This window comes from Necator americanus, chromosome I (assembly GCF_031761385.1).
Source record: "Necator americanus strain Aroian chromosome I, whole genome shotgun sequence".
Classification (NCBI taxonomy): domain Eukaryota; kingdom Metazoa; phylum Nematoda; class Chromadorea; order Rhabditida; family Ancylostomatidae; genus Necator; species Necator americanus.
The window spans coordinates 35560515-35571961 of record NC_087371.1 but is presented as its reverse complement, the minus strand read 5'-3'; the positions used below and the strand labels follow the sequence as shown (position 1 = coordinate 35571961).

General features: G+C 37.6%; 3 protein-coding genes across 3 annotated transcripts; 2 read left to right on the top strand and 1 right to left on the bottom strand.

The window, feature by feature from the left end:
- Positions 1 to 336: 336 nt before the first annotated feature.
- RB195_007889 (uncharacterized protein) lies at positions 337 to 744 on the top strand (the record flags this gene model as incomplete). The annotated part of the gene is made up of 1 exon (XM_064181764.1): positions 337 to 744. The coding sequence occupies one exon, from the start codon at positions 337 to 339 to the stop codon at positions 742 to 744; it is 408 nt and encodes a 135-aa protein (XP_064038529.1).
- Positions 745 to 5391: 4647 nt separating this feature from the next.
- RB195_007888 (uncharacterized protein) lies at positions 5392 to 5875 on the top strand (the record flags this gene model as incomplete). Its single annotated transcript, XM_064181763.1, has 2 exons — positions 5392 to 5422; positions 5676 to 5875. 2 exons carry the CDS (start codon positions 5392 to 5394, stop codon positions 5873 to 5875), a joined length of 231 nt encoding a protein of 76 aa, XP_064038528.1.
- Positions 5876 to 9550: 3675 nt separating this feature from the next.
- Positions 9551 to 10030, bottom strand: RB195_007887 (uncharacterized protein; the record flags this gene model as incomplete). The annotated part of the gene is made up of 1 exon (XM_064181762.1): positions 9551 to 10030. One exon carries the CDS (start codon positions 10028 to 10030, stop codon positions 9551 to 9553), a length of 480 nt encoding a protein of 159 aa, XP_064038527.1.
- Positions 10031 to 11447: the final 1417 nt, after the last annotated feature.

The following is an 11447-nucleotide window of genomic DNA, read 5'->3' as shown; positions in this document are numbered from 1 at the left end:
ATCCATTGAAGACTGACGACGGAATTCCGGACTTTCAGGCTCATTTCATCTGCAGCCGCCCCGGGAGCTGACTGAGCTCACGCGATTCATCGCAGCAGCATCTCAACTAATATCCTTTTGCTGACTGACTCTCTATGCATTAACGATTGGCCCCCGTATTTCTCATCCATAGGTCAAATAAACATAGAGTCAACAAAAGCGAAGTCAACACATCCCAACCACTCGTTTCCAGGATGCGTGTGCTGGTGTGAACACCTGTGCTTCGTTCTTCTTTTTCTTCTTTCCTACCTTCCAATCTTCTTTCTCCATCCAAACTTCTTCCTCCAATTCTCGGCGATGCAAAATCCACACCTTCCATCCACGATTTCGCTGGGATTCCGCCGCTGCAGCAGCAGCAGCGACATCGATGTTGGAGGGGTAACTCCTCAAAAACTGCAAATTTTCGCACTTTCTGCTGCATACCCTGTAACTGGTTTCGGTGGCAACCGCGAAAAAACGAGGTCATGCCCATCCTCCTTACCAACATCACCACCACCACCACCTCCACTACCACCTCCACCACCACCACCACCTCATTACCGTATCTTCTTCTATACATTCTATGTCTGTAATATCTCGTCTAGTTATACTATTTCATCAGCATCACGGACGGCACGCGACGAACAATACTTGATGGGGGGCGCAGAGGGGGGGCAGCACACCATACCATACAACCATCGTCGGACAAGGTCGTTCACAAGGTGATAAGCATCTTGAAATTGGCGCCAAAACTTTTTGTTTTCGCTCTTTTAGTTCACTAATTCTAGCGTTCTTTTGTATTTCTTCTCGTTAAATCAAATCGTTACGACATCTAACGACATTTTTTTTATTTCCTTCAAACATCCAGAAAACACCACATCTTATCATTTTTTCAAAATTACACTAGAATTTTCAATGTTTCAAAAAGCATATCTTGTTATATTTTTTAGATTACGTTAGAATTTCTTTTCTTCTGACTTCTTTGTTATTTTCCATAAAGTACGAGAGCACTCAAAAATTGCTGCGATTCAAAGTTGAACTAAAGTTTAAACGTAGCAGCTTCGTTTTCGATTTCAATTCTCTCGAAAAAAAAATTTGGGGGAAATTCACTGTGCTTCCACAATTCGGCTCCAGAAAGTTTCTCATCCGGGGGCACCAGAGACGAAAAACGCCGCACGTCATGTTTGATGTATTTTTAAAGCGCTTAGAGTCATTTTTCTGATTTGTACTTAGTCCCTTCACAGCGTTTCATTTTATTTTTCAAGACTCAGAACCGACCCATTCTAGCTTTTGTCAAATTTTCTTTACAGCTAAATGATCGCTCCAGATCATAGACTAGGAATTATTTTTGTAGTACAATGAGTTTCTCCTTTAAAAAAAAAGATATATTTGGGATTTTCTTTCGGGATTTACCAGTGAGAATTTTTGCACTGTCGTGTAGGTCTTTTTTTTCTCTTTCACGGTTGTACAAAGTTATAGAAGGTTGGAAATATGATATGCGCTCACAAATCCGCTCCGTCGATGTTACGTTTGATCAATTAATGATCCGAGGATCCATTTCCTTACATAAAATATTTCCAGGTTTTTGTTATAGACTCAGAATCCTCGTTGGGTTGTGTACTAACGTATAATTCTTTTTTTTTGTATAGAATATGTATAGGATATAATATATATGTATAGAATCTTCCTGAAAATAATTGTAGGATTCTCCTTGGTAATCTTTGATGCACAAACATTCTTCCCTCTTCTTTCGAGACCGTTTTGGATTATGATTTCTAATCGTCCGAGTTCTTTACTTAGTTCCAACTACCGTATACCTGTAGTAGAACGTTATCAACGGGAATAGGCGTACGGATTTTGAGTGTGACTACAAATTTATTTTTAGATAAATTACGTAAATGTATTGATACGAGTGTCGTGAAGCGCTGAAATGTTCATAGAGCCGGAAGAAATTTTTTGATGCAAAAAAAAAACGTACTTGATGTCATTAGTACATATAGATTTCACACGAATTCCGCTGAAACTTCTATTCTTGGTGAGAAAATGTGTGTGTGGGGGGGGGAGAAAATCGAGGAAAATATGAGGATGAAATTCCTTATTTATCGTAAATTCTTATTTATTATTTATTAATCGTAAATTTTTGACATGTTTTCCGCCATCGAAAGGATTACATCAGGTTCCAGAGAAAAAATAATTAGGTTTGGATTCTTCAAAAAATGTCCAGACTTGGCTTTTCCTTTTTTCGGGTACAGGTTCCAGAGAAAAAATAATTAGGTTTGGATTCTTTAAAAAATGTCCAGACTCAGCTTTTTCCTTTTTTCGGGTACCATTGGTGTATCTTTCAGATAAATAAATAAATAAATAAATAAACAGTAAAGCCATTTTCATGGTGAAGTGCTAAAATCTTCATACTCAACTCAGAGAAAATCTTTACAGTAAGAATCCGAAGCCGAATGTTTTTTTTTCCATTCGACCGACTCCTCCGATGTTCTTTTCTTTTCTTCTTTTTCTTCTTCTTTATCTTCCTCTTCCCTCGTTTTTTTTTCGCTTCAGCAGTGACGCACGAACTCATTCGCGACGTTTAATGTTCCACTGCAACGCACTATAACGAAATAATAATTCATAGGAGCTGGACGAGATGTGACGTGTGTTCAGCGTCGCGTCAACTCATTTTCTGTGCAAGAAAAATGTGGAAAATCCACAAGATATTTTAGGTTTCCGTTATCCGCGTTACCGTATCCACGAACCAACAGCTCACCCCTTCCTCTCCGTCCATCTTAGCGTCCGAAATAATCGCTCGTTGACCTTCTTTGTTCTCAATGTATATTCTTCTTTATTCGTACGTCACAACGGTGGTTCAAACATTGACACTAGAAAACAACAACAAAAAAAAAAACAACAAAATTAATTTTCCAGGAAAATGTCACGGTCAATTCCCATTGCTGTACAATAGGAATTAGAAATAATGGTGACATTTCTTATAGAAAAATTAAATTTGTATCTTTCTCCTTGTGTGACGTATGAAATGAAGATTACATTAGATTTTCTTGGGATTTTCCTCAATTTACCTATCATCACGATCGCGCAATCGTTCCTCATTCCTCATTACCGTCGTTTCATGCACACTGAAACGGACGGATCCGACACAGATAGACACGCAGACATAGACAAAGGGCTCTTAAAGCGAGCGAGAAAGAGAGACGACGATCGTGGATATCGTGGAAAGGGCTCGTTGTTGTCGTTGTCGTCGTCGTTGAAGGCACATTCTCGCGTCCATAATCCATTACTGTCCTTTGTGTGTGCGTGTGCTCATAACTCTACCACAATTTCTCTCTCTCTCTCTCTTTCCGTATCTTTCTCCTTTCTGTGTGTGTGTGTGTGTCGGTTCCATTTGTGGCTCGTGCGCAGCAGTCTGCGCCGTACGAGTGCAATGATGCACACACACACACAGACACAGAATGTCATCGTGCATATACATAGCAGCACCGGCAACCACCAGCCAGCAACAGATGGCTACTCCGGCTACTTCTGCCATGGCCGCTGCCGCCGCCGCCGCAGCCGCCAACGACGTCGTCGTGTCGATCGTGGATCCGTCTCGGCGGCACCGCCACCGCCACCGATCGACACATTTATGACATGAGCAGCTGGTGCACGCACTCCTCTTATGCTTCAATTTTCGAATACGTAATTAGTCGTGGTCGTCGTTTACAGCTTGCGCTAATCCTCCGCTTCTTATATATGCGCGGATGTGTGTGCAGAAACGATGGGAGAACTATAATTACACATTCACCTACTCTTCATATTTGAATTATTTGTTATATTTGAATTATATTTGATATATTTGAATTTAATTTTTTTCAAGGAAGCAGCTGGTGCACGCAGTTAGTAATTGAAGTGGTAGTAGTTAGGTAGCTGTTTATAGGTGAAGTGAAAATTTTCAGAAACAAAAAATAACACAAGAATAGAATAGAATAGAATAGAATATTTAGAATAGTTAGTTAGAGTTGAAATAGTTCCCGGAAATAGAAGAAGAATAAAAAAAAGAATAAAGAAAGAAAAAGAATATAATAGAGAGAATACTTTAGGATTCCGTCTTGCCTCTGCTCTTAGGCGGAATAAGCAAAAGAATCGAATAAATTAGAAATAATCTAATGGACTTTTTTTATTACTATTTTAATTAAGAATATTAGACAATATATTTGAAAATATATTTGAAATCAGCAGCTCATTTGTTTTCGAAGAATATTTTCAGAATTTATTTTTTCTCACTTCTAAGGACCCCGAATCCAAGGTTTGCGACGATAAAATCCGTTGGAGACGTTTTTTTTGGATAGAAGTTAGTGGCGAAGTTGTTGCAGCTACGTATTTGTTCCTATCATGTGGTTGATTTCCGGAAATATAGGAAAGTTTCTGGCTTGTTCCTGACTCAAAACGATCTTCAAAAATATCCGAAAGGAGAGAAAAGAAAAATCCGTCGATCATATTAATCTCCTCTCTGCAATCTGCAAATGCAACCTTTGAGCCTCTGGAAGAGATTAGCTTAGTAGAAGGTATTATAGCTAGGAATCCGTATATTGGACGTATATGGTCAAATAATCGTAAGTAAATCGGCTAAAGCCGATATTGAAAGCGGAGAACGCACATGGATTAGGGGACAGTCTTCTCCGCCGTTTTTTTTTTCCCATGGAATCCCAGTCTTGATCATCATTTTATCCTGTAATAGTGCTCTAGTCCTATTCTTAATACTATCTCAATGTCCTAGTACAATTTGAGAGGACTAGGAATCAAAATTTTGGGATTTTAGGAATGGATTTTGAAAAAAGTGCATATTCACATCAAAATCTCTAAAGAAAATTCAAATTTTCTAACATAATTTTATGTTAATTCAATGTTACATGTACTATATTATTACATATTGAATGCGTAGATACTTTATTTTAATACATGGGTTAGCTTTTTAACTCCTTTTATTTCTTTATTTTTTAAAATTATTTTTTTTCTTTTTAACTTTTTTTTGAACTTTTTACGGCAAAAAACGTCGAATTTTGCGTTAGTAAGACATTTAAAGTCCAGTTTTCGGTGAAAATTCACTCCTTTTTTCTTTCATGGGTACAAAATTAAGGGAAATTAATTTTTTTCTCGTACCTCATAACAGAAAAGCATTTTTTTTTATAAATTTTATTTTTTAATATATTTTATTTTAGCAGGATTTCGTGTACTCTGATATGTTCACGTATTGAAGTTCTGCCTCTACATATACGGCGGTGGTTTCAGGGAAATTACAGAATTTTAATGGTCGGTGAACCTATAAATGAACGAAACGGGAGGATATGGTAGTATTATGTGGTGGAGGACGTAACGTGGACTTTATGGATGAATATAAAATTAGTAGGAATGCGTAGGGGTGCGTTGTGGTTGTAATTCATAATGAATAAGTGGAGCTAGTTAAGGACATTTAAAAAATGTCAAGGTTAAGGTTAAGGACATTTGAAAAATATTTTGATGACGCCTTTAAAATACTAGAAAAAAAGAACATGCAATTAAATGAGGTGAACTCTCTGTGATCAGTTATGATCAAATCGATAAAATTGCTCCTTTTTCATGGATGATCCCAACATTTTCCTTTACTTCAACCAGATATGTTTCGGTGTGCACAGAAACCCGAGCCTATCTATCGTTCCTATCCACGATCCACGACGAACAGACTGGTGGCTCATCCAGAAGCTTCGCCCCATCCACTCCAATTTACTCGGTCATTGCTTCCCGTAACGCACCGACCGCACCGCATCGTCCGTCTGCTCGACCATATGTGCGCGTCGTCAACGTCGACGCCAACTACAAATTATCAATCCACTAATTAACGACATTTGGTGTTTATTTCATTTTTATTATCCAGAAACCATATGGAACTCGTCTGAATGAGTGTATTACTTATGCTCTAGTACCTACGATAATAATAACCCGTAAATTCATTATTATATTTACTTAATTAGTTACTTAGTTAACATTAATTAATGGATTAATTACTGGAATTCGTAATCGATGAGGTTTTGGAACGCGTGTTAGCCTATACAATTTAATAAACATTAATTAATATTAATTAATTACAAATTTATCATTTTATTATTTAGTTAACTATTAATTAATAATTTAACATTTTATTTAATTAGCATTAATTAGACAGTATTTAATTAGACAACACAACATAATTAATTAATATTTCAACCTTTACACATTCAATAGTTTTTCTCTAAGTAAGTGCAGAAATGAATTAAAATTACTACTTCTTTTTACTCCGAATAACTTTACTATTCTTTTACTTTCAATTACTATTACTAAAATTATTATTACTTTTGAATAACGTTTATTAACGATTAGAAAAATAAAGAAAAATTCCCAAATTTCCAACCTTACCCTTAAAAATTTGTACTTTCTGCTCTTTGATGTATTCGTATTCTTATAGCATCCCCATTTCTAGATGTAACTGGTTGTTAGTTGAAATTTCATTTTCCATTTTCCTTGAAATTACTGTAATTGCAGGGAGTTTTTTTTTTGTTGTTCTCTCGACTCGTGGAGCAAAGAAGAGCCACGAATGAAACGATAAGCGAAGCGAAAGAAAATCTTAATTTTCTTAATTTCGATCCGGTGATCATCGATTGATGGATCGATTCGGATTTTTTCGAAAGGATACTCTCTATTCTATGAGACTTCCCGGAGTTATTTTTGTAATAAAAAAAAAACTGATTTCGCATGACCAGGGTTACTGTATGCATACTATTTCCCTATCTATGAGTAGAGAGTTTTTTTTTCGTTGATGAAAGACCTGTACAATGTAAATGCAACTAGTCCCCTGTGCTTCTTGTTTACGCGATGAAGAAGTCGTTTAGGGACCCGTACGATAATGGCTTCCACATTGTGGAACACACAATGAAACCTGATCTTTGGATCTGAACCAAATGTCGTATATGTGTGTGTGTGTCTATGTCTATGTCTTTGTCTGTGTATCCTACTACATCCGCTATCATTTACGTTTAGTTCTTATCCTTAAGTCCCTGAATCAAGCATCAGCACTGTATGAATAAGTAGAGTGAGGTGGATGAATGGAGAGAAAAAAAACGAGGATAAGCAGCGCCAACAACGTGTGCGTATGTGTGGCGAGGAAGTGACGTCGAACACGGAACCTCTTCCTTCTCCTCCTCCTCCTCATCATCATCCCGGGATAGAAATGCACGGACCCTGCGAAGTACCTCACCAAAAACATCAAACAAACGGTCGACGACGACGACGACGCGTATGGCGAGAGCAAATATAAAGGCGAATGGGATCGGCGATGAGGTGGTGGTGTCGATCCGAACGATGCGGGACTTCCCTTCCCTACTCAACCTTGTTGTTTGTTCTCATCATACCCTCACAGATTCGTAGAAAGCGTACAGCCTCGACCTTCGACGATGTCGGTCGGTTTTCTCGGCAGCTTTTCTCGTAGACATCTTCATTTTACTGGATTTTATCACAGAACAACTTTTCAGGATCCTATGCGCTTCCTAGTAATACTTTAGGTACCTTGCCCAACTTGGTCCTTGAGAGAAAATACTGTATTTCTCATAAATTCCTCGCTAATCCACGGTGTCCTGGGAAAAATGCAGATTTCCCGAGAATTCCTTTTTGTAAACGCTTCAGTTCTGATAGGGTACAGGCCCAGTGAATTGAATTTCAGGCGAATTTTTTTCCACATTTCACTAAAATCGTTCAAAATCCACTATGTTAACGTATGAAAGGTGTCGCGACAAATTTTTCTCCGAATTCTAATCTCACCCAGAGATTTTTTCAATCGTTTCCGGGGATTTATTTCTTCCTTCATAATTTTTCTTCCCGAAATACAAACAGCTAATAGCTAAAAGTTTATTTCCAAACGTTATTTCAGCGAATTTCAACGGCGTGAGTTTCCTCGGAGTTTTTTTTTTTCGGGAAGGAAATTCTCCACTTAGAAATACAATGCAATTAATTCCATCATAGCTTTAAAAAACAGAATTGGAACACTTCACTTGAAAAATTGCCCCGATGTTTTGCTGTAACATAATTGCTGTGGTAATTGTTTACCTCTTCGCTTCGTGCACGATTTTCAACGAATGTTAGTTTTACAGTTGTACCTTGAGCAGTTTTGATTGGTTTTCTTAGAAAATTTAAACACTTTCATAATAAATAATAAGATTTTTTCCTCTTTATGAAGAGTCAAACTGAATCAAGAAATAATTTTTTTGTTGTGAACAGGCCGAATTAAAATTCTTCTCCAGAGTTTTTGGAAGTAAAATTTCAAGAAAAATACAAGAAACACGTTTGTAGACAGTTTCTTCTACGTAGATTTTTAAAATTCATGAAATTTATGAAACCGAAAAAAATGAGTTAAACTATTTTCCTCCTCTTAATCTTCATTCCAGGATCAGGAATTTTGAACGAAAAAAAAATACTAAGTGAACGTCTACTTATATGAAATAAAATACGAAACAAGGTAAACAGGAAACATAAACCAAATTGAAATTTGAGAAAAATAAATTATTTAGAAAATATGAAGGAGCTATGTAGTGCAAGCAAAACAAAAAACAAGCCAATAAAATTTTGAAAAATTCAATTATTTAGAGAAAAATGAAGGAAATATGATTCAGTGTAGAATTCAGAGGCGTATATAAATTTCATTAAAATTTTATAAAAAAAATTTTTTGTCCAATAACACAGTTTTTTCGTTGTTTGTTGGTGGATAAATGTTAGGAGCTGTTGAAAGCTGTCAAAAAAAAACAATTTAATAAAATTTTCAGTGAAAAATAAAATAAACTAAAAAATAGAATAAAATAAAATAAAATAAACAGAATGTCTAGTTATATGAAATAAAATACGAAGTAAGTTAAATAGGAAACATAAATCATTGAAATTTGGAAAAAAAATAAAATGTTAAGAAAATCTTGGATTTCTTAGTTTATTTAGTTTTTTCTTTAATTTTAGACGTTTCAATCAAAAATAAAATAATGAAATGATAATAAAAATAAAAAATAAGTTATAAAATGATAATAAAATGATAATAATAATAATAAAATGTCAATAAAATCTTGGATTTGTTAATTAATTTTAGACGTTTCAGTGTTCGTGATTCGGCTGTGTTCCCGACACTTCGTTGATAGTGTCCCCCGCCCTTCCACCCACCCACCCGCTCATCACAGTCGTCAATTCCTTCGTCGTTGCCTGCAAAAGGCCGAGAATTCTGCAGCGGTGACATTGTTGCACCGAGGCAGGCGTTCTTATCTCTTTAAGCAAAGACTGGCGAACGAACACACGAACGTGTTCACTCGGTTACCTCGGCCTCGGGTTCGTTCGATTCGTCGTCGTCGTCGTCGTCTGTCATTCCTGGATTCCCCTCCTCCTCGTACAATTAAGTTACGACGTTAGAACATCACACCGTCTATAACTGAGCAAATAAATAATTAACGTTGTTTTGAGGTCTCGGTTCGTAAGGGTACGAACGGAGCGCGCCAGGCCGCCTGATCTATTGACATAAGTAATTCACCCAGCACCTATGCAATGAGGAGACAAGGAACACCACACGGAACGGGGAACGGTGATGCTCGCATCGTTGACGTCGTTGTTGACGCTCGCCAGGGGTTTTTTTCGGGAGGTGAAGGGGGTCGCTAGAAGATTTGAGATCGTCGTCGTCATCATCATCATCATCATCATCATCGTCCCAGGAAGTGTCATCAGCGGTGTCGATATGTATGTAGCATTTAGCGGCGGCGCTGATGGCCGACGCTGATGTGGTGGTGATGATGGTGGTGAGAAGAATCTGAATGAGAGTTACGTTAGGCGTTGAATCATCCGTGGCGAAGACGCGGCCATTACGACGACGAACGGCGTTGTATTCGGCGGCCATTATGCATTCACGTCTTCCGCCCATCGCATCGGCGTGGTGGAAAAAAAAAACGCTCACTTCACCTCCACCTGTCATCGCTACGACCACGGACTCACTCATTCACATAGCATCTGCTGATGATGGTGCTACGATTCCGCCTACATCTCTTCCTCCTCTCTGATCTATAAGCTTCTTTGTGAATCGCGACTACAATGACAGCTAGAGCTGGCTAGCTGTGGTAAACTTTCCATAGCAAACAAACAGTAGAGACATTTCGTTACTTCTTTCACGGCAGCACTTTGCACCATTCCGAAACGAAAAAAAAAAAGCAGGATTAGATGAATTTAAACCGAACTTTTTATGGATTTACATCCAATTTTGCAAAATTAATTTATGAAATAAAATAATAGTTTAAAAAATAATTTGAATGAATAATGAATAATAATTTGAATAATTGAAATTTAATTAAATAATTTGAAATAATAAGCTAAAAATTGTCTTTTCGGAAAAAATCTTATTATTTCTAGAAAAATCTTATTATTTCCGGGAAAATCTCTAATTTTTCTCTTATGGAAGTTTGCATTCAAAAGTTCAAAAGTGGTTTTTCTCCAAATTTCTTTAAGGAAAACTTCTGTATCTCATGGAATTGGCATTAGTTTCTTCCAAAAATTGAATTATTGGAAGACTTCCTTGATCCTACCATTTTTCATCATTCTCCAGAAAATTCCAGATTCAGGAAGAGGCTCTGAGAATTTATCCCAAGGAAGTCGCCCTTCGCCCTTAATTAAATTTTCGTTCTGTTAGTTTTCAAATATGGTAGCGTTCATGGAAATTTAGCGGATTCTCAAAAGAAAATCTTTTTAAATTCACTTTCGTTATGAAGATGGAATTGAAATCCAGGAAAATTCATTCTAATTACATTTGTATGATATTGAACTGAATTTATGCTGGATTTGATTTGCTGAGACGTTTTTTTTCCTTCGAAGGACTTTTTCTGGCGGTAGAAAATGAGATGTTGAGCATTGGTGGAATTAAGAAATATTCATGTCATTCTCTCGTTTCCGTGAATCCGTAGTGCCTTAAAATTCCAACAGAATCCTTTAGCCCGTGGAAGTAGGATTGATTTAACAGAGGTTCGTTCCCCACTTCTCATATGTTGTCCCCCCGAGTTTGCTGACTACTCTGGCCAAATGTTTGGTGAGGAGCGAGAAACTCGGCCGTTCGGGCTCGTTATTCAACTCCGTACTTATTGATCCTCCTAACAATGGCCAGTCGATTGCGATCGATTCGATTTGATGACGATTTCACCGGCACCCCGGAAGAGGTGGGGGGAGCGGGGGCACCGGAGCGGAGGACCGAGCCGAGCTTTGTTCGACCGGGGGTATAACAGCTAGTCATATTCGGTGCCAATATGGCTATGCCGTCCTCCATCACTCCATTATCCCTCCTCACTGTGTCCCTCGGGCTTAGCACTTTGCGCATCGAAGAGTGCCCCCACTATGATGTGATGTTATAGCCTCATAGTCACTTCACAGCT